The sequence below is a fragment of the Crocodylus porosus genome, unplaced genomic scaffold (genome assembly GCF_001723895.1).
Source record: "Crocodylus porosus isolate Cpor-Errol unplaced genomic scaffold, CroPor_comp1, whole genome shotgun sequence".
Classification (NCBI taxonomy): domain Eukaryota; kingdom Metazoa; phylum Chordata; order Crocodylia; family Crocodylidae; genus Crocodylus; species Crocodylus porosus.
The window spans coordinates 62,557,889-62,582,858 of record NW_017728907.1 but is presented as its reverse complement, the minus strand read 5'-3'; the positions used below and the strand labels follow the sequence as shown (position 1 = coordinate 62,582,858).

Here is a 24,970-nt window from a genome sequence, read left to right as displayed (position 1 = left end):
GAAAATCATGGTGGGATAACATTTGAAAAGGAATCTGGCTGACTATATTGAAGGAGTTGGAAGGACAAAGGTGGAGAAAATGGCTTTGAGTTGAGCTAGGAAGAGATTGAAGGCTTTGAGACTAAAAGGGAGGAGGGAAGTGTTAGAAGCCAGTTTGAAAGTAGCCTAAAAAGGAACTGGCGTAGAGGACTTCATGCGGTCTACTATTCCTGTGTGGGGTAGATGAAGTTAGAGAGGGGTCAAATATGGATCTGATTTGATTTTAAGATGGGCTAGACTAAAGCATGTTTGTATTGTGGGGAGAGGGAGAGAACGGAAGGAGGTTACGGGTGAGTGGTGTGCACCTGTGGATATTTCTGGGCTCTATTTAGCTCCTGTTTTTAAATTGTTCTCTTGCATCTATAAGAAGTAATGTAAAGTTAAGGTAACCAATTTAGTCAAGCAAGTGCTAGATAATAGTCAGCAATGAATCTGTTCATAGATTTGTTGCTGGTCATTTGGCATAAAGATAAATGGATCATAGATCTGTTAACTGTCTCTTCTTAACATCTGATATTTGGCTGTTAGATGCTGTGCAGGTTTTACTGGGTTGTTTTTGGTTTGTTTGTTTTTAATCTCTTAAGTGCTTAATGGCATCAATATCGATTACAGATTTTAGGTCTAGGGATCAAAGCAATTTGTCTTAAAAGCTGTGTTTGCTGCCTGTATTTATTTTGCAAGGCTGGCTGATTTTGTTTCGAATGACTTGCATTTATGTCTGAAGTTTATTTTATGTGACTTAGGCTGTAAAACACTTGCACAGTGAAGTAACTTTTAAAAATGAATGTCTAAATATATTTGATTGGGTAATTCTGACTTGCTCCATGAAGCAGCCTAAATTATTTAATGGTGTCTATGTTACTAATTAATGGGCAGTGATTTGGCACCTTGAAGACTGGAGAGAGCTGGAGGTGCTCAACTCTGCTTCGGATTTATCTTTCTGAAAACTCATCAAGTGCCAGACCAAGAAGATCTTTATTTCAGCACCATAAAGATCTAAATTGCCACGTGCAACATGGCAGTAACCATAAAGTTCTAGCTGGCAGTTGATTAAAATTATGACAGTATTAAAAGCTCTGATTCAATTGCTGGAAAAGCAAATGATGTCCATTTGCTAAGAAACAAGTCTCATGCTTTCATCACCTCTAAAATTTAAAATTCGCTAAAATGGTTCAACACCACCTTGTAGACTTAACAAAATGACTAGTAGATATTAAGGTGGCCAACACTGACTTTCTAGCCCTTTGAGTAAAGGTCAAGATGAAGTATATACCTTATTTGTCTAAGTTTAGATCCCTCAGATTAACTCACTAAAGTTTTTTAAAATGACTACAAAGTCCCAGCAGATGAACAAAGCTGACCCCCATGTTTTCATTGTGCTGTTTCATTAAGACGCCAGAATCTGAAGGCCGTTACTACGACTGTGATTTGCTTCCTTTCATGGAGATTGGAAGCGTGGCTCACAAGTTCTACCTCATCAATATTCGCCTCCCTGTGAATGAAAGGAAAAAAATTAATTTAGGAATTGGAGAAATAAAGGATATTCGTTTGGTGGTAAGTTTGCATGTGTCTCCTTTCTAGATCTGCTTTGGTATTCTTCTCTTCCTTTAAACTGTTGCTGTTTGCCATACTCTTTACAGTGATGTATGCTTGAAGGTATGTGTTTGAATCCAGCTGTTGGCCTCATTGGCCTAATTGTTTTGTTTTGGTATGAGTAGCTTGTGAGTGTATCAGTCTTTTCCCCATTTCCTTTATGTCTATTCAAAACCACATCAAACCTTCTATTTCCCAGTAAATGCATGATGGTTTATTTTCTAAGTCCATAAACTTGTATAACACCCCTGATTTAGCCTGAAACAGCCCCCCCCCCCCTTTTTTTTCCAATAGATCTTTTTCTTTGGTTACTTGTTAGTAATAATCCTTCCTCACCCCTTTTGATTAACAGACTTTCCCCACTGCTGTTAATGTTCAGCTGTTGACCACTCTTTCTAGAAGCAAGCAATTCTATTCTGCTCAACTCGCTCCCTTTTTTTTAGCTTCCTGAAGTTTTCCTTTAGTTTCAGGTTTAATTCCACTGGAGAATATGCCTCCCTGCACAAAAGAAAAAGAATGAGGGGGAATAGGAATAAGACTTAAAGGGGAAAAATATTAACTCATGTCACCTTTCTTTAATGGATATTTCTACTAGTGATAAACGCTTGTGTGTGTGCCTTGATGCAGTATTAAATGATCGTAGATGCATAGAGGAGTAGGGCTGGAAGGGGCCTCCAGAGATCATTTAGTCCTGCCCCCTGTCAGTGTCAGGATCATAACTATTCAAATCATCCCATACAAACAAACTCTTATCTAAACTCTACATAAGACTATTGTCAACCTTAACACAACACAGACCTAACGCCCTAACCTGTCACAAGTAAAGCAGGGGAATCATGACGGCCAATGTCCTGCTTCTGTGAAACGTTGTCAATATATGCTCAAGACGTCCCAGGTAAAGGGCCCTCTCCTGTTACAGAGGTAGACTGAAGGGGATTTGCCTTCCTATCTGACCATAGGGTAAAATTCCTGATGATGTATGGAAAAGTGTTGAGTACTGGACTACCAGCATTTTAATGCTCTAGAGCAGGGGACTTCAGTGTTTTTTAACAAGCGTACCTCTTCTTTCTCAAAGTTCCAGCTCATGCACCCCTGTATATTCTTTTTTTTCTTGTTTTTAAGGGAGGGGGCAGGGGGGCAGATCGAGGCCCCCGTGGTGAGGGAGGGAATGGGGTTGGGACTGCCAGTCAGGGCAGAGCATGGGACGGAGCTGCGAGCAGCTCATCTGGGGGGCATGGGAAGCCCCAGAGCATACACCCTGGGGAGTGTGGCCCTAGATCTGTGTATGGGGTGAGGGCGGGCTGGCCCAGCTGCGGGAGTCGTCTCGCATCCTGTGGACGAGCTGCTCGTGGCTCCGTCCCGTGCTGTGCCCCGGCTGTGCAGTGCCTGCCCCAGTCCCGCTCTCTCCCTCACCGCGGGGCCTCAATTGAGGCTGCTAGCAGCTCATCCAGGGGGCGCAGGGAGAGGAGGGGCAGTTCTCACCACCGCCACACCCTGGGGTGGCAGAGTGCAATGGGGTGGGGAGGGGATGTGTGGCCCTGGATCTGGACGCGGGGCAGGCTGGGGCCAGCACCAGATTCTTCCTGGTGGGGGCTTGGCCGGGCTGGGCTGTGCTTGGAGCGGGTAGTGGTGGCCCTGGAGAGGGCTGTGGTGGGGAGGGCTGTGAATTCTGGGGTGGTTCAGGCCCTCTCGTAGCCCTGCTCCCAGCACTGCTGCCGCCTGCCCCAAGCATAGCACAGCCTAGCCCCCACCAGGAAGAGCCTGGTGCAGCCCTGGCCCCAGCCTGCCCTCGCCCTGCGTGCAGATCCAGGGGCACATGCCCCCCATGTCCTCCCGGGTGCGCATAGCTGTGGAAGCCGTCCCCGTCCCAGCCAGGAAGCCCCAGCTCCACCCCCTCCCCCACCAGTGGGACCTTGATCTGCTGCCCCCCGCCCCCGTGCCTCTTCCCTCACAACACACTTACCAGCCAGACCTGGCTGCTCTCTTGGCCGCCTGTGTGCTACACTGCAGCTGCACACATGCACATGGTATTTATTGGCCACATTAGGTCTGCGTATCCACTAAGACCTTTTTCAGTACCCCTGGGATATACGTACCCCTGGTTGATGACCCCTGTTCTAGAGCTAATTGCTCAGACTTATTGTGCTGTCTGGAGACTGGATAGTTCTGGAGAACTAATCAATGTGCCCGTTAGCTTTCTTGGTTGTTACTGCAGTTAGCTTCATTTTATGTTCCTATCCTTTCCCACTTTGTATCTAATATTAAGCTGACCTATTTCAAGATTAATTTATTAAAGCTTTATCTGGATGTCAAATGAGTGGCAATTTTATACTGATATAAATTATGTATATCTAGAATGTGTCCATAAAACACCCTGCTGGATGAGTCTGGTTTAATAATAATGAGGAACTGGTGAAAGAAGTGTTGTCTACTTTCGCATTCATTATCAGGAATTTTTAGAAGTCTGCTTAGAGTCAGTGTCATAGCAGCGAAGTTTGGCAGCCAGGGGAAAGCTCTCAGTGGCAACCCATGCTCACCCTGTGCACGGCTCCAGGGAGCACACGACCCCCGTGCTTGCCCAGGAGTGCACGCACCCTCCCCAAATGAGCTGCTTGTGGCTCCTTCCTGCATCCTGCCCCAGCTGGGCAGTGTGTTGGCACCCCTTCACTTTGGTGCCCAGGGCGGTCGTCCCAGTCGCACCCCTCTCCCCCCCTCTTTGCTACAGCATTGCCTAGACCAGTTAGCAGGATACTAAACAAATAGCTGTTAACACTTCTGCCTCCCTTCCCCCACTTTAAGCAGATCAGAAATGTATTTTACAGCATTACTTGCTGTTAAATGCTAAAAGCTATAATTTGCAGCATTATAACTTCCCTGTGGGATAATGCAAACTGATCCTGATTGCAAGGAAAGGGTTTAAACACCTTGGACATTTTACATTTGAACTTGTTTTTTCTTTTTTAGGGTATCCATCAAAATGGAGGTTTCACAAAGGTCTGGTTTGCCATGAAAACCTTCCTCACGCCCAGCATTTTAATTATCATGATCTGGTATTGGAGGCGGATCAAAATGATGACACGTGCTCCTGTCTTGCTGGAAAAGTGAGTAGAGGAAAATCTTTAATCCACAGAGTTCAGTACAGATAGAGTTGCTTATGCAAAACCTGAATCAACTGGCCATAATGCTGCTTTCAACAATGGATACGTTTAGTTACCACTTACTAGTGTAACCCAGCACAGGGAAATGGTGCTGGGCTAAAGGCAGCAAACTCCTTCCCCTCTCCCTGAATTCCAAATGCTACCTGTCCTCACCATCAGCTTCACTTTCTTCATCAAGTTTCTGAGCTTCACTGGCTTAGTCTTTATCCTTTCTTGAAATTAAAATGGACTTGCTTTGTTTGTCTCTCTGCAGGGTTATCTTTGCTCTTGGGATCTCTATGACGTTCATAAACATCCCAGTAGAATGGTTTTCCATTGGATTTGACTGGACTTGGATGTTGCTCTTTGGAGATATACGACAAGGAATCTTCTATGCCATGCTTCTGTCATTTTGGATCATCTTTTGTGGAGAGCATATGATGGTAGGTGTGGCAGAGTAATTTCCTGTCCTTCAGAAATCTTTTAGTTCTTTGTAGTGCATAGGAGGGGATGTCAAGGAGTACTAAATGGGCTTTCACATTGGTTTAGAAGATGTATAAAACATTGCTACATTTTTGGCTAGAAATAATTCGTATGTTGTGGGATCTGAGTGAGTTACCATACGTAGTGCAGGTTTCTTGGTGGATAATTGCACAGTAGCAGCTGAGTTAGGTGCATGGTTTTCACTGTGCATTGGTTGGTCTTTGAATCAGAAAATTTGGGGTTAGAAGGGGCCTCATGAGGTCATCTAGTCCAACCCCCTGCTTAAAGCAGGACCATCCCTAACTAGATCATCCCACTCAAGGCTTTGTCTAGCCAGGTCTTAACCTCCAAGTATGGAGATTCCAGCATCTCTCTGCATAACCCATTCCAGTGTTTTACTACTGTCCTTATGAGAAAATTCTTCCTAATATCTAACCTCAGCTTCTCGTGCTCCAACTTGAGACCGTTGCTCCTTGTTCTGTTATCTGCCACTGCTGAGAACACTCTAGCTGAGGGGTTCCCAAAGTTTTTATGCCTGGCCCGACAAACCACAGTCACAGCTGACTGTGGCCAGAATTTCCAGCTGGCAGACAAGTAAGGGTGCCCTCACCCCCTGGGAGGCGGCGTGGGCCAAACCCTGCAAAAGGAGTCACAGCCTCTCTGCCAGGCTATAGGAAGCTGTGGTTTGCCTGTCCACAGCCGCTTCCGGTCTGGCAGCCAGCCCGCTGTGTGGCCTGGCACTGGCCACGGCCCAGGGATTGAGAACCCCTGCTCTAGCTCCATCCTCTGTGGGACCACCCTTCAGGTAGTTTTCATAGATTCATAGATGTTAAGGCTGGAAGGGACTTTGGAAGATCTTCAAGTCCAGCCCCCTGCCCCAGGGGCAGGAAGTCAGGGTCATAGGATCCCAGCAAGATAAACGTCCAAATTTCTCTTGAAGGCATTCAAAGTAGGTGCTTGAACCACCTCCAGCGGCAGTCTTGGGGGCTCGGACAGTAAAGAAGTTCTTCCTTATGTCCAGCCTGAAATGGTCATGGAGGAGTTTGTGACCATTCAACCTTATCACCCCTAGTTGAAAGTCCCCCTTACTCAGTCTTCTATTCTCCAAACTAAATAAGTCCAGTTATCTCAGCCTCTCCTCAGAAGTCATGTTCCCCAGCCATTTTTGTTGCCCTCTGCTGGACTCCCTCTAATTTGTCCGCATCCTTTCTGGTGTGCAGGGGGCCAAAAATGGACACAGTATTCCAGATGCGGCCTCAATGGTGCTGAATAGAGGGGGTCTAATCACTTCCCTTGATCTGCTGCCAAAGCTCCTACTAATGCAGCCTAGTACGCTGTTAGCCTTCTTAGCAACAAGGGCACACTTGGTTCATATTGCATTTATTGTCCACTGTCAATACACCCCCAAGTCCTTTTCTGCAGAGCTGCTGCTTAGCCAGTCAGTCCTCAGCCTGTACCAATGTAACATGGCATTGCACAATGCACGACTGTGGTATTGCACATCGATGCACAATTAAGGAATAGGTGCAACAGCATATATTTAAATAGAACTCCTTGTTCACTTTCCACCAAGGAAGATACTGTTTAATTTCTGTGAGTGGGAATAAACTTGGGGCCCAAAAGGGGAGAAATTATTTGCCAGTGATTGCTCTTCAGGAGTTGCAACTTTTACATTATCTGCTACTTTCCCTTCCACCTCAGTTCTCACTAACCTTAGAAATATGGGTTAAGGAGAAGGACTTGAGGCAGTTCAGGCAGGAAAGGCTCTTCTGTACCTAGATGAGGGCAGTGAGGTTTTCCTTGTATAAGTGCACTTGAGCATCTCCCAGTGGATATGGCAGTACAGGAGACCCTTGCCATTTGCAGGGGATACAGTCTCGAGATCCCTGCGAATGGCGAAATCCGTGAATACGGCACTGCGTTCATGAACGCAGCACCTCTGGCAGCTGGGGGGAGAGGTGCATGGCTGCGCTGGTGGCAGCGGGAGCCTGGTGGCAGCAAGTGCAGAGCTCCCGAGGAGCTCCTGTAAGTGTATTTTAAGATGTGGGTTCAGCATTCATGAATATTTGAAACAGTGAACGCCAAACCTGCGAATAGCGAGGGTTTCCTGTACTTCAGCTTGACACCAAAGGGCACTGAATCACAAGAGGGATTATTGGAAGTTGACTTTCAAAACAGCTTTTGGTAAAGAACCTCTTCTTGCTTTGGTATTCTCTGCTGCAGTCTTAGTGATGCAGCAGTCAGATAGTATCCATCTTTCATAAATTAACCTTTCTCCATTTCTGCTCGAGTAGGATCAAAATGAGCGGAATCGTCTCTCTGGGTACTGGAAACAGGTTGGACCCATAGCTGTTGGTTCCTTCTGCCTTTTCATCTTTGACATGTGTGAGAGGTAATGAAGATGCTTTCTTTTTATTTTGTGCTGATGAGATTGTGGTCTGCAGTGCTGTGCTAAGCTGTGCTTAAAATAAAAATTACATAGGCCATAAACGGGCATTACATGCGTGTCAAAAGAAAAACCTTACTCCCTGCACAAAAAGAGAACATGCACCCATTCAGGGGATTTTTTGGGGAAAAGAACTGGGTTTTCCACAAGGAAGTCAAATCTGATACCTGCCTGAAAGATCTCCCTCTTCTCAGTGTAACTTGAGCAGTTGTACGTTTCTTTTAAGTGCTCAGGATACCCAATATTGCTCCTCCTATCATTGGCAGGAGTAGGAAATGTTCTCCTGTGGTGCAAACCCTCCCAAACCTCCAGGAGGGTTGCTGCTAAGATGAAATGCCACCTCCAGTCTTTCTGTCACCCCCCACACACCCCAAACTGCTAATTAGCTGATTTTGCTGGAGGGTGTAGGGCCCTCTTCCAGGGTTGTATGTGGCAGCTGCGACTTTTCATCAGCTGCTGGTAGCTGACAACCAGTCTCTTTCCAGGCAGGGGAGAAGGCAGGCTGTCAATCAGTGGGCTCCAATAAGGGTAGGGGTGGTCCAGGGAGCAGCCCTGTCTTGGCCCCTGGGCTGGAGACCTACATACTCTGCTCCCAGGCTGTTTTTTGCCAGGAAGAATTTTAATTTCAGAGCAAGACTTACAGCTAGACATGCGTGCCTGTCTTAGGCCTTAGACATGGGTGACCTCTACCCTGGAGTCTCCTTTTAAATAGCTTTGAGGTCATAAGGACTATAATATAATTTAACATTTCAGTATCACGTGCCTTTTTGATGCCCATATATAAACTCTGTCTCCCCCATTCTCTTTTCTGTGTGTCAGAAGGGAGTGGCTTTGCTGGCCAGTTAAGTCATTAACAAGAGTGCTAAGCGAGGCAACCCCGGCTTAGCACTCTTAATTGGTTCCTGAAAAAACGAATATTTAGTGAAACGAGGGTTAAGCAAAACCAAAAGTTTTTAATGACCCAAGGTGGTGACTGCAGTGTTTTTAATGACCCAAGATGGAGACCACGAGCGGTATAACGAAACTGACTGAGTGCTAGGTAGAATCAGATATCAATTTTAAAATGAGTGTTATATCGAAATAGCGTTAAGTGGGGGTTGCCTGTATTTCACTTTTAACCCAATTTTCTCTAAGCACAAAATTCAGTTTCTGAGATGAACCCAATTTAACTCCCCCCTTCCAACTCATAATGCATTACTTCACACTTGGCTTTATGAGAAAATGACTGAAATTGAGGGTAAAAGATAAAGTGTGTGTTTGCCTGCTTAGCAGCATAGGTATAAGTTAATAAAGTATAGTAACTTTATGACAGGACAGTAAAATCTCTTGGCTCACAGTTCAAAGAGTATACATTCAAAAGTCTTCCTCGGAAATCACCCTAGGATAACAAGGCCCTGGAAATAGTCCTTCTCTTTCTTTTGATGAAGCTTTAATCCGGTTTACCCATTGTGAGCTACTAGGCTTGAGAAGCAATGCCATCCCTTTCTTTTTGTTGCAGTATTGCTTGCTTATGTTACGTTATACTAAAATGTCACCTTCTGTTTCTGCCTTATATGGATGGGGTGGACATATAATATTCATCCCCATTTCCAGCAAGTAGCTTTCTGAATTACCATGGATCTCAAACGTGATGTGAAAGGGAGTTTTTGGTACCATGCATTACATAGCAGTTAAAAGTTATTTGAACAAACTAGACACAGTCCATCCCACAATGTGGCAGCTGTTCAGACTTTTTGGTTGACCTTGCTAAGAGTTAACAGAGACAGACTTCATTGATATTGAAGTATTAGAACAACTTTTGTGTGTCCACTAAAGCAAGGTAAACTGTAAAGTTTTCCTGATCTCTTCCATATACACACACCCAAATCACAGAACATCCCTCAGAAGTTTCCAAACTACAAAGTAAAATCTGTACAACTGCATATTTTATTGCACGTGTTGGCTTTTGGATGGTATCTTTGATTGCTTTTAAATTCTCTTGTTTCTAGAGGGGTACAACTGAAAAACCCATTCTACAGTATCTGGACAACAGATGTTGGCACGGAGCTGGCTGTATCCTTCCATTTATTTCTGAGGAGTATTGCTCACTTAAGACTGGGAAAGACATTTTAGTAACTAAAATAAAAAAAAAATGATTTTCCCAAGTACTCTGAACTGCTGAAAACACCTGAAGAGCAGTAAATCAGTTCTAAATTACTTTAATGTTAGTGGAAGATCTGAATATACTTTGGATCAGCAGTTCTGTGGCTTTCTAGGAGGGTGCTTATTAGTACAGCAGGAAGATCTCAGGGCAAAGATGAATTCAAAGACTGGTCTCAAGAGAGGGGAAGTAATTAAACTAGTGATTCTCAACCTTTTTAGACTTGAGGCACCCCTCCACACCTTTTCAACATTTTTCAGCACCCCACTGGAAAAAAAAAAAAAGCGAATATTATGAACATTATACTGTAAACAGAATTGCATTGCTAATTATTAATTCATTACTGATTAAATCCTTATAATCATATGCCACTGTCACGGTAGCCAGGTGGAACTGTGCTGTGCACCTCCCGCAGGGTCAGCTTGGGAAGTGTCTGTAGCAGGAGTGTGTGCTCTTGCTGCAGTCCTTCCTGGTCTGACCCTATGTGGTGCCTCCCAGAAAGAAGGGTGTGGGACAGATTGTACTATCCCGAGCACCTCTCACTGCACGCAGGTCGGTTCTACCTGGTGGCACTGGCATCTGTTTCCAGGATTCATTTGGAGTCTAACTGAGAAGAAACTGCATCAGTGTTACATTATCCAGGCAGCTGTGCTGCTTCTGCTTTTAGCTGCTCCCTGCTTCTCGGCATAAGCCAGGCCAGGAAGAGCAAAAGCAGAAGTGGTGTGCCTGTCTTCATAATGTAGTGCTTCTGCTGCAGCTCCTTGGTTTGGCTCCACGTGCCTTTTGAAAACGAGGGCACATGGGACAATTCCACTCTGTAGCGGCACAAAGCCCCTGACAGGCTCTCGCAGATCCCCTGTTGAGAACCACTAAATTTAAATGATTAGCCTGAGCTGCAAGGTACCAGGAATCTGGAAAACCGCACATCAGGCATCAAGATATGGGTGTTATTACACAGCAATCCTGGAGCAAATGCGGTTCTCTGTACCCTTTATGGTTTCCCCTCCTGCTCTGAAAACCCTTCCTGTCCTGGCAGGTTTTTCTCTGGAGCAAGTCATTTCACTGCTGATTCTTGAGAACATGTTCCTACAGCATTTATATGAATTGCTTTTTGAAATCACTTGGTCATGTTGGAAGTGCTTTCAACTGCCATTAATTTTTATTACCAGGCTGAGACAAGCTAATGTGATTAGTTCTGCTTCCCCTGCATCGCAGTCCTTGTGCAAAGTCCTTCTTAAGATGGCATTTTGTTTGGTGATTACTTCTCTGGATCTCAGTCAAGCACCATGTCTTTGTAGCACTGGAGCAGAAGTGACAATTCCAGCTTAGCCTTTTTAGCCTGCAGGAGTTTTAATATTTTATCCCTCATTAATATTATGTCAAGTGCTTGGGAACAACAGAGCATCATTCCTGGCACTGGGGACTGGTAAGAAAACATTGTCACTCAGGTGGAAGCTTTAACTTGAAATTTGTTTAATATGTTAGAAGCCTGAATTAGAATAATTGTGCTTGAAAAACATATTGTGTTCTTCAGTCTCCCACTCTGTCCTGTAACAGTTTCCTTTAACTCTACCACTCAGATGGCATTTATTATAGTTGCAGGAATCTGCCTTTGCCTCTACTTTCTGTTCTTGTGTTTCATGGTCTTTCAAGTATTCAGAAACATCAGTGGGAAACAATCCAGCCTCCCAGCAATGAGCAAGGCTCGCAGGCTTCATTATGAGGTTAGACACCACTATTTGGATAAATGCTGTGTATTATATTTGTGTTCAGTATGCTGATTTCTCATTTTTACTAATAATGTATCTGCAAAATAATGTATTGCTTTTCTTTTCCCTTACATTTTTAAAGACTTTCTATTTTGCTAGCGGTCTCATGCTGTCAAAGCCATCCTAACTTTTTTTTTTGCTCTTTTGTGAATTGGTATCCATTCCACCCAGATCTCTGTCTCCATCTCGCAGCTTGGATGCTAGATGGCTCTTGCAGATGGAGCAAAAATGTTCTGCCCAGATTGAAGATGTCTTTGCCATAGTGAGAAAGATTCAATAGGTGTACACACCAGGAGGAAAATGGAGCAGGTTCTTGCCTTGGCTCTGGGCAAGAAATATGACCTCTGCGAGGTGGTCTGTTCCAGAGAGAGCAGAGAGACCTTTCTGTTGAGGATTAAAGTGGGTTAAACATGACCTGTGAGCCACGTGGTGCTGCTCTATGAGGCATGCCAAGCTGCTGGTGGGCTGTGGAAGTTAGCGGCATGGCTAGTGGTGGGCATAGCCTGCCACTGTGGATCCTGGGGCCCCAGTGGTTATGCCCCTTGGTGGCAGGGGGCCAACATAGCCCCACTTGTCTTGCTGCTACTTGGGCTACCGCTGCTTGCACTGCCTTCACCTCAGCAGTGACCCCCTGGCTCATGGCCATTTGCCCCACCATAGTTGCTACCTCTGCTGTCAGTCCTGCAGTCTGGACCCAGCCTGGGGCAGAGCGCGAGGTTGACACTCCTGACCTGACACACAGTGACCTTCCATCAACTCTGAAGGTGCATCTGGCAGCAGCTGCTTTCGACCTGACAGCGTGTGTTGTCATCTGACAGCCCTGAAGTCCCTTAGGGGCTAATCTTGGGTTTTCCCTCAGTTAAAGGACCCCATCTAACTGAGACTTAAATCTGGTCTTCACAGTCCTGACGAGAGCAATTTAAACCTATGGCGATGAGCTTTCTCCTGTTTTCTTTGAAAATGGCTATCTTGGTAGTAAGTACATCAGCAAGGCCAATGGGAGAAATCCAAGCATTTTGTGGTACAGCTGGATATCCCCCATTTCTGCCTGTCCCTACACACACTACCTTTTATCCAGCAAAGTATTTTGGAGGACTCATCCCAAGGTTGTTGTGAACTTACACTAAGGGAAGCAGATTAACTTGCTGCTTAGCTCTCGCGAACCCTCATTCCTCACATGGAGAGACTGATGTATTCTGTGAATGTGAAGACAGCACGGACTATTATTCTCACAGAGGAAAGATGTTCAAAAAGTGCCCTTAGCCATCAGTATTAGGAACTCAGAGGTCCCTGGGCACACAAATAATGGCCCAAAGATATCAATGTCCATATATTTGGGGTCTGCTGGGGTCACAGCTGAAGTTCTTTGAAAAGTAAAAATATTAGTTGTATCAGTGCAAGATAGGAGAGGGGTGGGGTGGGGATTGGCTGTGGGTTTTCTGATTTGGGGCTTTTTTCTTTATTTCGGCCATTTACAAAAATGTAATTGTGTGGGTTTTGTTCCTGTGACCAAGCACACTTCTCTTTAAATAGGGGCTGATTTTTAGGTTTAAGTTTCTGATGCTCATCACTTTGGCTTGTGCAGCAATGACAGTCATCTTCTTCATTGTCAGTCAGGTGAGTGCGCTTTCAGATTCCTAGCTTGCCTGGCAGTGTGGTTATCCTAATTTTGAGAGAACAGGCCTGCATTTTAGGCAGGGCTGGCAGCCTCTTAAGGTTACCCTGGCCTGCATTTCCCATTATGAGAACCTGTTTTTAATTGTTTACAACTTGGAGGCTAACTTTTTCATGCCTGCCTGGGATGAATAATTTTGGATAACTTCAGCTAAAAATGGTGTGAAAAGAGGTACGGCTTTTGCCTGCACTTTTTAAAAACTAATGGGTGGGGTGGAGAAGGAGGAAAATAAGCTTACCTAGTAACTCTAGTTAGTGGGTTCCCTTTTCCCCACCCCACCCCACCAGATAATGTAAGATCATGCAACTAAAGACTAAAAATGCATATGGAATATAAAGTATAGGCAGCATTAACACAAGCTTTTTTAAAATGTTGTGTGCTTGACTTTTGTAGCCATAATGATTTTAACCTAGTTTGTGTTCCTGCAATGTGCATGCATGCCTTTGCTCTCCAAGCTGGGATATAACCAACGCATGTATAATTTACATTATATAGATTCATCACTTTAAAAATAGTTATTGTGCCATGCCCATTACATAGCCTGACACACAAGTAAAACACTTTGGCTTCTTGGTTTCCCAGAGTATCCGTATGAGAATAACTCCACTTGCTCTGACTGATTCTTAGGCTTTCAAAATGACAGGTCCTGTGTTAAGATCACTATCTGCCTTTACATAGGTAGCAAGCCCAAATATACGTGTGCACTGAAGACTTTGGTTACAATGGGTGTGTTCTTGCAAACTCCAAATGAGTCTGGTTATTTTGATGCTTGTGAACTGTTCTAGTGAGTTGCACGTAGCAAAGTATCCTCCAACATACTGCACTGATTACATTATATGAAAAGTCCAGGAAGAGAACATGGCAGCATATGATTCTGGTCTAAAAACCTAGAGCAAGTGACTTAATTCCACCTTAGCTTCACCATCCAGCCCATACTTAGTTTTACTTCAGTGTGTATGGGCATTAAACAGTTTTGTCCAGCAAATGTTATCAAGTTTGGTATTTTTGCTTGCGTAAAGACTGTTGCTCTACCATGGCTTTCCTAGAAAGCAAGGCTCCCCCACTCTTTTTGAGGGGGGAGTTGTGCTTAAAAGTTGTTGTGACCCTTAAGCATTTTTGTTAACTTCATTTTAGAAGTGGAGAGCAGCAATAAAAGGTGCACAGCTTGATGTGTTCAAAATACTGATTTTTGGAATTACCTTTTTGAAAATTAAATAATAATTTTTTAATGTTTCTTAACTCATTGGAACCTCTCATCTCTATCTGTGGGTGGATGTTATTAGGAATAGGTCCCCATCATAAGATAGACAACTCCTTAGCTCTCACATTGTCTGTGCTGTTTATCCTTTCTATAAAGGTTTATGAACATGTAAAGTTTCAGACATGACTAGATGTCTGCCAAGTAGTATCCTGATAAGTATCTTCTTCCTAAAAACATCAGTGACTGTAGTGATCTATTGTTCTTAAGATAACATCTGTCATTTCTTATGAAGCAAATTTAGACTAAGGGAGATTTCTAATAAATGATGTTGTAGCTGGGGGCAAGAGAGAGGCCCATAGCATGGGCTTCACTTATATACTTGTGTGTATCCAGTGTGTACTTAGTGTCTGTTTGTATTTTCTGTTCAAAGCCTTTTTGTTTGTCTCCTTGGAGCTTCCACATAAGAGAATTCCCCTTACTTGTCCCTACTGAATTTTTGCTTTCTTATGGACAGGTGACAGAAGGCCACTGGAAATGGGGGGACCTCACAATACAAGCGAACAGTGCTTTCTTCACAGGCATCTATGGGATGTGGAACCTTTACGTCTTTGCTCTTATGTTCCTATACGCTCCGTCACACAAGAATTATGGTGAAGATCAATCAAATGGTAAAACTGGACTGTCTGGTTATTTTGAAATAGTTGCATGTACAAAAAAAAGCAAAATGGGAGGGGAGAATATTGGGCATAAGCCTGGGTCAGAGATCTCACATGTTTTCCCCGCAGAACATACAGATTTGGTGGAAAACAACATGTAACAAGTACACGCTTTTTTTTTTTTTGCCATCATTTTAATTTTGTGGAGGGAAAATCAGAGTTCTGACTTTCAGAGAGCGAACCTTTTGAGACCTTTTTCCCATTTTTATTATGTTTGAAATGTCTTATTACAGAATTTCCTTAAATTGTATTATATGTTAAGGTGATAAAGAGAAATCGAATAAAACAGTTTGTCAAAACTAGTTATTTCAATTTGCTGATTTTTGAAAACCGTTTTTTCAGTTTGAGGACGTGTTCAGAAATCAGAGCTTTTTTGACCAACTTTAGTGGTTTAGTGTTTGAGGGACACTTCTGCTTGAAAGGAGTAGAGGAATGAAGCAAGGAGAAATGGAAATAAATGTTTTGAGACTTGAACTATCAGTTTCATTTTTACTTTTGATTTCACCTTTAATTATCCTTCAGTATCAAAGTAGTTCTCTGACTTTAGCTTTGCCTAACAGTAAACTGAGGCCATTGCAAGGGATTCTGGTTTTTAAATGGATTTGAATGCTAGGTTTTGTGGAGATCCTTTTAAAGGTATGGACAAACATGTATGTAAATTGCTTCAAATTCAACCTTTATTTGAAACTCTTTTAATTCTGAGCACATCAGTAGTGTATAGACGTACACCCCTACTCCCAGCTGAAGTGTCACGCTGCTGGAGCTGGTGCTGGTGTCGTGCTGCTCTGCTGCTATGGAACTGGTGAGCAGAGCCCAGCAGCTCATGACCATGATCCTTTGGCTGCCTGTGAAGATTTCCAGGAGAAGTTGCAAAGCTTCTGGACATTTGACCTTCAGGCTCTTGGTTTGTGCTTCCTGCAGTTGCAGGGCTGGTCAGTTTTACCTCGGTTACATTCCTAGTGCAGGTGCAAAGCATGGATGGGTAGCTATTATCTCTTTAGCCGTTAGTCTTTGAGCAGCATGGTGAGGGTACTGGCTCCAATCTTCAACACACAGCAAAGAGCCTGTGTCTACCTGGCTATTCTTTCTATCCCAAGGGTGGGCAAATTATGGCCCACTGGGTGGATCCGGCCCACCAGGCCATTCTGTCCAGCCTGCGGGGCCCCTAAAAAAATTAGAAAATTAATATATATCTTCCCCTGGCTCCCAAATATGACAGGAGCCAGGGACAGTAGAACCCTAGGGGAAGCCACAGCAGGACCCAGAAGCAGCAAAGCCCGCCCCCACACACAATCACACACCCCACAAATACGTACCCATATCCCCCAACACCCCTGCACACAACATACAAGAGTAAGACTGCATTTTCAGCTATTATGAAATCTCTTCTACACATACAGCACAAACACGTACACATCCAGACAAATTAAATTAAAATATATTATTATGAGTATTTGATTTTTAGTATAGAATTTGGGTTTTTTCCTCTTCTAAGATGGCAATCCCTCTTCCCCAAAGGATGAGTGGCAAAAGTCAGAGGTTAGGGGCAGGACTTCCGGTCCCAAGATGGCAAGACTGGGGGGAGGGAATGAGCACCTGTCAGGGGGCAGGGCTACCCATGCAGCCCTCAACAGCTTGCCAAAACTCGGTAAGTGGCCCTCTGCCCAAAATAATTGCTGGCTCCGTTCTATCCTCTTTGAATGGCTCTGCCAGCTGGTGTGTCATAGCATGGCAGGGCAGGCCCAATGACCCAGGCACTGGAAAAATGCTTCCTCAAGCTGTTTTCTGGCCTGTATGAGTCTGAGAAAACTAGCCCCAGAAGAAGAACTAAGGAACACAGTGTGGGATGGCCTTTTCTAGGACTATTTGCAGACTGCTTACAACTTGCTTCTGAGTCGGAGAGTCAGTGACTGGTTGAAGTGGACCTGGGATGAGAAGCAGTAGAAGCAGAAGGGTGGACCAGTGCTCCCTTCCTTAGGTCACTAGAGGCAAAGCACCATACTGAGAATACTTGTGAACAGGGAGAAGTAGGTGGTAATTGCCCTCTCGAAGCTGGAAATGCCTGACAGCTCCCAGTCTGTTTCCAGTCACTTCAGTGGGCAAACCCATGGCTCGCGTACCCATGGTGGGTGAACCACATCCTCCAGAAGGTAGTACTGTCTGGCTCTCTAACCTACGAGAAGTAACTGGATTTACCTACATGGAGTTTCCAAACTGCCCCAGGACCATCAATATCATGCACATTGCTATCTTGTGTCAAGTATCATATGGCTTGAACTATGTAAATAGCAGGGAGTCCTTCCTTTATGGGCGACTGGTGCCACCTGAGTGGGGAGGGGAGCAGGGAAGGGGATGTCCCTCCCCTCCCCAGCAGCTAGTCAGCGACTGGGGGAGAGGGGTTCCCCTGTGGCCACCACGCTGGCTGGGAAGTGCTAGTGGCGCTCCCAGAAGTGTCAGTGGTGCTTCACCCAGTGCCCCCATTCCCGAGCGAGTGCTTGCAGGGGAACACCGCTCCTGCCCCCTCTGCCCGCCACCTAAGTGGAGAGAACTGCCTGTTGGGCTGCACCAGCGCTCTCGGGGGTGCACAATGCATCTCCTACACGTTGCGACTGGAGTACTTCTGTATTGGACTGCAAGGCATCACAGACCACTGGGTTCACTCCATACATGTGATTACTGCTTTCACATATATGGACTGAACTGGGTAAGGCAAGGTCTGCAATGTCTGGTCCTTGAGGAACTCCAGCCTGGTGCCCCTGGTCCCCTGATGAGATGGGGAAAGTTTGTCTGCAGCACCACTAGCATAGGGATATAGAAGATGCCTCACTCCCTGTGATTTCTGGTCCTGATTGTACCAGCCTTTTCTGTGGCTCATAAAATTTATGCTGGATGCCAGGCAGAAAATCTTTATTACAGTCAAGCAGGTGTGGAGAACTGCAGAGTGTGCTTTTGGGGCATCTCAAGGCATGGTGGATGGTACACCGGACACCAGCGGGTTGTACTTGCAGGATGATCATTTTGGGCAGCTTGCTGCATAATCTCTGGAGGCCAGGACCTGAGGCTCCTTTAATAAAGATTAGATAGTCAAAGGCTCTGTGTTGAAACAAAGTGCTTTGCAATCAGAGGTACATTATGGTAGGAGCAATTTGTCAACTGTAAAAGGGGGAAGGCACCTTGAAGATAAGGGAAGCCCAGGTTTACCACATCCCCCACAGACAAGGGATCAAAGGGACTGGAGTTCTTTATCATGCTGCTTTTTCTCAATGAGTAGTGGCAGAGACCCTGAAAGGTTGAGGGGTGGTGTCCCAGCTTGTACTTCCCCAAGGCTTCCTGGAAGGACAGGTCCCAGGGCTTCTACCCAAGTAGAGAAGGTTGGCATGAGGATGTAGTAGGGCTGGCCCAAGGCAGGGGTGGGCTGAGGATTTTTATTGAAGAGGAAGAGTCAGAGCCTGCTGACAGTACAGGTGGGAGAAACTGTGTGTATCCTGAAGATATCTTCAATGGGGGTATGGAAGTCTTAGAGCATGAAGGGCTGTCCTTGGACATGGAGGGATAAGCCTGAGCCCATGGAAGAAAGTATAGGGGCACTTGGACACACTGTGTGTGCCAGTTGAGGGTGATATGAGGGACTGTTGTGTTTGCCCTTTGATTTGTTCCATTTGCATCTCCATAGTCTGCCTCACCATGTCTGTATCCTCCCTGGTGTTCTCAACATTGTTGTGCTTGGGCTGGCACATCCCTCTCCCGACCAGGTCAGCACAGCAGTCTTGGTGATACTCCATCTGAGCACATTAGCCCTCTGCAGCCACTGCTCTCCCTTCTAATGCAACCAGGTCTGCAAACATCTCCTTGCTCCTGTTTCTCCTCAGCCTGGATACTTGCTGAGCTCCAGTTTTAAGTTGTAACCTTGAACCTCAATAGCAGCAGCAGTAGCTGCTGGTGTTGACCCTGAAAAGAGAATAAACAGATCAGGGAGTTTGTAAAATGTGTCTTATTTGGTCCATTGTGAACTCCCAACAGTTTTTGCATTCTTATGGCCAGCATGTTCTCCCTGTGGAGGGGCATCCTATAGCAGGTGATAGGAAAGACAGTCTTTAGAGACTGGGAGGGTCTAGCAGGCCAGTGATTGGCATAAAGGAAGATGGATCAGACTGAGGCTGAAGCAACCTGTCCAGGAGATGCTCCCTTTAGGCAGCTGGGCCCTAGATACTGAAAGATCAAGAAGTTAGATTGGTGAGAAGTAGCAGAATGGTCAGCTTGTCTTTCCTGGGTATTGGTGTCATCTGAGCTGTCCAGTCCCGATGGCTTGTACATCTGCTCAGCAGTCCTGAATAAAAGGAGGTACTCCTCAGGGCTTTACTGGGATTGCTTGTAGTCTAGGGCTTTGGCTGGTGCTTTCTCATAGTGGTCTTAGTCTGCATTGGATGACCCTCAATCCATCCCAGAGTTTGCAATGGAGTAGGACTTGGTGAATTTGTGCCCGGCAAGGATCTAGAAGCCAAATGTCCAGGGAGGGCCATGGTCCAAAAGAATGGCGTGCCTTTGCTCTAGCGCTTAAGCTCAGGTGACAAGCAGGGCGTGTGACCCCAAGACAGTCAAGTTGGGAGTGAATCTCAGAGGATGAATTGTAGAGGAAGGCAAGTCAGGAGGCAATGTGCTATGGGATGCTGCCTGGCTGTCAGGCTCCTTATCACACTTCAGAGGGAGGACAATTGTAGCTTGAAGCACTTCAGAGTTATCCATGTTTCAGCCAGGGTGGCTTCATTTTTTTGTTAACACTCTTTGGGCCAGTTGTACTAGATTCTGTCATCTATCTGCTTACTCTTAAAGTGGTTTTAAACCAGGGTGGATTTGATTTAAATCAAAATGATTTAAATAATGATTTCAATCGCTGGTCAGGAAGCCTCAATTTAATCATTGGTTTCTACAAAGAAGTGCATTCCTGTTTGATATAACCTTAATACATATTACTCACAACTCAGAGATAGATGTAGGTTTCATTTTTAGAAGGTACAGCCTATATACTTTAAAGCAGTTATTTATTTTGCTATCTTTTCAAATTAATTTTGCAGCTACATTGAAAAAATGAACTATGACATTTAAATTGTTTTATTTAAGTAAAACAACAAGCTTATGTATTTTGGATATTTTTCTTCCACAACAAACTTGCGTCACAGAGTCATAGACATTAAAGGCCAGAAGGGGCCTCGAAAGATCATTATGCCTAACCCCCCCTGCTCTGGACAGGAATACTGCTGAGATAAATGATCCCAGCAAGGTGTTTGTCCAGTCTCAAGGTTGGGGGCTGCACCACCGCCTTGGGAAGTCCACTCCAGATTCTGGTCACCCTTACTGTAAAAAAAATTCTTCCTTGAATCCAACCTGAAACCATCCTCTGACAGTTTATGGCCATTGTTCCTTGTCCTCCCCGAGGCACCCTAGTGAAGTTTTTCTCCCAGCCCCCGATATTCACCCCTTACATACTTAGAGATGGCACCAAGTCCCCCTCAGTCTTCTCTTCCCCCAGGCTGAACAGTCCCAAATCCCTTAGTCTTTCTTCATAAGGTTTGTCCTCCAGGTCCTTAACCTTGTGGCCCTTCTCTGGACCCTTTCAAGATCCTGCACATCTTTTGAAGCGCGGTGCCCAGTACTCCAGTTGGGGTGTCACCAGCACCAAGTAGAGAGGAACCCTGCTCGCAACGCATCAGCTAATGCATCCCAGTATGCTATTTGCTCTCTTGACTACAGTGTTGCACTGACAGCTCATATTCATCCTGCGATCAACCATAACCCCAAGGTCCCTTTCAGCCATCATGCTAGCCTGAACATCTCCTAACCTATATTCAGGTAGCTGGCTACTTCTCCCCAGATGAAGCATTCTGCATTTATCCTTACTAAACTGCATCCAGTTCCACTCTGCCCACCTTTCCAGCTTGTCCAGGTCCACTTGGATCTGCATCCTGTCCCCTAGTGTGACTGCTTTTCCCCATAACTTAATATTGTCCACAAATTTGGCCAGCATGCTTTCAACATGTTCATCTAAATTGTTGATAAAGATGTTGAACAGTAAAGGGCCAAGAACCAACCCTGCAGGACACCACTAGCCACCTCCCACCAATACAATACAGACCCATCCACTTACTCTGTCTGGGTTTGACCCCTTAAAACCTAAAATACGGGGTTACGCAGGAAACTTAGCCTTTGCCTTCCTCTTCCTGTTTATTCATAAACTGGAAAAGAAAGACAAGCTTTCCTGCTTTTTCAGTTCCCAAGCAATTTCTCAATTTAGAATTAATTAGTCTAAAAGGAAGAAAATATTCATTCTACACCTGCAGAAAAAGCTACTGCAGTTAAAAGCTGGGTTAAAAGCATCAGTACTCTCTGATGGATCCAAGTGCTTAAGTGACTTCTATGAGTTCACTGGTGTAACGTTCTTTTAAACCTCATCAGCAAACATGTATTTCTTGAATGGTTCACCCTTAGCCCTGACATTTATTGTAGCTGGTATTATGGAGGGATGATTGTTGGATGCCCATGTCATAGCCAGCCCCTCTTCTTTAGTAGTTAAAGGTTAACACAGATACCAAGTATTAAGCAAAAAAGAGCTAGAGATGGTGCTTGATTCATTTGTTTTTTAATCCCTGTAATTTAACTCTGTCACTGCATATTTCTCTTTTCAAGGTCTTACTCAGTTCCTTCCAAGTTTCAACAGCATCAGCCATAAAACAGCGATTTCCCTATACTTTGTTCAAGGCTATGGAAATAGGCTTCAGGATAGTCAGCATATGTTCTACATTTCTCTTTAGCCCATTGCTGAGAACTTTGGCTATGACGGGTCTGTCTATTTTGTCATGATTTTGTTCATAAATTGTCATCAGATTAGGCCAATTCTCAGTACCTCTCTCAAAACAGTCCACTACTGAGGTCCATCGCACGTCTTGTGGGAGAGTTAGTTTGGTATCTCTTGCTTTCTTCAGAGCAGCTGCTGCAACATGGCTGTTACGAAAGCATTTTGCAATTTCAACAACATTATCTTTTATTTCTGGAGTATTGAAGTCTTTGGCTAGGAGTTGTATCAAATGAGCACTGCAGCCGTAGCTTAAGGCTTTCTTCACTTTCTTCTCATCTTTGATGTATTTGTAGCATTGTCCGCAACAAAGCTGCATACTAGACATTTGAATTTTTTCTGTTTGTTATAGCTTTTACTGCTACTTCCTGTAAGTATTCTGCTGTGTGCATTTCCTAATGTATCAGTTGTTTCTGTAACGTAGAGACAGTCCCTTCTGGTATCACACAAGCACATATTACTGGATCATTGTGGACTCAGGTTTACAATTTTCCTCTCTAGACTCTGCACACTCTTCAAGTTCTTTCTCAGACACTTCATCGAGTAATATTGTCTCAAGTAGTATATCATTAGAAGTTTTAATCCCTTTGACCATTAATATATCTTAAAAGTATCTTTATATAGGTTGCTTTTTTGAAGTATCTTAACAAAAATAAATAAATCACATATTTTTTAATAGTCGATTTTTGTCCACCCTGTTTTAAACTGCTTAAAGCACTAATGTCCTTAACTTCAGAAAAGCTTTATTGCTTCCAAATTCAAAGCTTGGGGGCAGTGGGAGCTGACTTGTGGTTTAAGCGTCCAGACTTTTTTCTGCACATCGGTCTAAAACACATCTTTGTCTTTCAGGTGACCTGGGAGTGAACAGTGGGGAAGAGCTGCAGCTCACCACCACCATCACCCATGTTGATGGACCAACAGAAGTTTACAAACTGGCTCGGAAGGAGGCCCAGGAATAACTCCAAGAACACCTCAGCTTGCAGACGAAGTGAAGTACAAGTACCCAGAATGATGCGGCATCTCTCTTGACGAACCATGTCTGAAATAACTCACTGTAAAAATGCCCAGTATTTATAGCATATTTTCATGGAGCAGTGGCACTCAATAGAACATTTGTAAACTTTCTTTTAATATGGTGTAGTTATACTGAGGGGAGGGATATGTATTCTCTACTGCACACGCAGCTATGCTAGAAAAACTCTAAGGTTACAAAGTCGACGTTCAAAAGTTAAGAGGTACCAGAGCTCAGCTGGTCTGTGCAGCCTTAATTTGGCCCCCCTGTGTGTATGCATCACGATGTGGTCACATATTGCTCCCACCCTTCTACACCTCAGCCCAGCCCCTGCCAAATCCATGCACAGAGTATTATTCTTTGTGCAATGTCTTACTTGAATAATCTCAAACTGAAAACGATGACATACATTAAGTTACATTGTTATGTAGGCATGTTGACCCTCAGAACTGAATCATCAGCCACATTCAGGGCTTTAGATTTGTGTGACTTTGAGCTAAGAGCGTTTGGCAACAGGGGGAGTAGGTTGTTGTTCTGTATGTGGACTGGCTACTAGGAAGCTTTGCCAGTAACTGCCCCCTCACTCCCATCCTTTTCACTGCACTTTCCCAACCTTTCTGGCTCCTTTAACCCTAACCCTTTCTGGTTTCCCCAACTGGCTTCTTGCTGCTATATTCCAGTGTGGCTCATTCACTTCTGTGATGTCTAGGTGCCAGCAGGGAGTGAAAGGGTGACAGTCTCTCTGCTCCTAGACCTGACCTCAGAGCCACCTGTAGAAGCTGGGAGGAATAACGCAGCAAGGTCCTCTTTAGCCCGTGCAGCTCCAGGGGCGGAGGTGTGTTCTTTGGAGAATCTAGCGTTCCCATTTCAACTAGTGTCCATACAAGAGCTCTGTTTTTTCAGAACTTATGGGAGCAGTAAGTGGGGAAAAGATGGCTGGGAGGAGGGGACTGGGCAAAAGTGTCTGAAGCAGAGGGATGCAAAGATGAAATGGGGTCGGTGCAGCAGGGGATAAGAATCAGGGTTGGGTGGACAGGTCGTGGACAGGTCTGTGCCTGCTGGGGCACATGACCCTCAACCTGGAGTGTTGCATTCCTCTGCTGTCAGGAAGCAGCTACCAGATCCTCTGGCTAATAATGCTCACTCACCCCTCAGGCTTGGGCCACCTCGATGACCATCTACTACTGCTGTCACTTCCTCAAATGGCAGAGATTTGCATTTTGAAATTAAAGGGTGCCTATACACAAGCAGCGAGGCTGCTCCAACACACTGTAATTTATAATATGTTAGAGCAGACTCGACTAATCAGGTCTGCTGGAGTGTGGTAATTACCACACTCCAGCAGACTCCAGCATCTCATGTATTTGCGTCCCCATGCTTAAAAAGGGCAGTGGGGGCACTTTTAACTAAAGCTCATTGAATGACCTTTAGTTAAAGCACCTCCGCCATGATTTTTAAGGGCAGGGATGTTGATGCATGAGATGCTCTAGGTGCTTTAATTAGTGCAGCGGTTGGAGCCACTTTTATTAAAGCACCCCCTGCCCTCCCACAGCCCGTGTATAAAGGTTCCAAATTTGCTGATAACTTTTGTAGAAAGTTCGTCATGTAAAACTCCCCCCCCCCCCCCCCCCCCCCCCCCCCCCCCCCCCCCACCCCCCCCCCCCCCCCCCCCCCCAATTATTTTTGAATTCTGGGAAAGTGCAGGCGTGCACATGCATGTGCATCCTGTTAGGAGAACACTGAGGTTACCAAGTCAAGCACTCGGAAGCTAGGAAATGCGGTGATGAAGGTTGCCTGTGTAACCTTAATGCAGCACTCTCTTTAGATGCTGTCTTATTAGAATAGTGTCTTCAACTGTGTGATCAGTGTAATTGTTTTCCTGCAGGAGCCTTGCCTCAGTGAAGCATAGGAC

At 44.9% G+C, this 24,970-nt stretch overlaps 1 protein-coding gene across 1 annotated transcript in view; it reads left to right on the top strand.

The window, feature by feature from the left end:
* The window catches only part of WLS (wntless Wnt ligand secretion mediator), a 46,691-nt gene extending 22,356 nt beyond the window's left edge, over nt 1-24,335 (top strand). Inside the window, exons 4-12 of the mRNA XM_019530646.1 lie at nt 1,432-1,593; nt 4,597-4,733; nt 5,044-5,212; nt 7,547-7,644; nt 9,687-9,750; nt 11,419-11,562; nt 13,141-13,224; nt 14,998-15,151; nt 22,896-24,335. Coding sequence (XP_019386191.1) covers nt 1,432-1,593; nt 4,597-4,733; nt 5,044-5,212; nt 7,547-7,644; nt 9,687-9,750; nt 11,419-11,562; nt 13,141-13,224; nt 14,998-15,151; nt 22,896-23,005 — 1,122 coding nt within the window. The 3' untranslated portion in view covers nt 23,006-24,335. The remainder of the gene's footprint in view (nt 1-1,431; nt 1,594-4,596; nt 4,734-5,043; nt 5,213-7,546; nt 7,645-9,686; nt 9,751-11,418; nt 11,563-13,140; nt 13,225-14,997; nt 15,152-22,895) is intronic.
* Nucleotides 24,336-24,970: the final 635 nt, after the last annotated feature.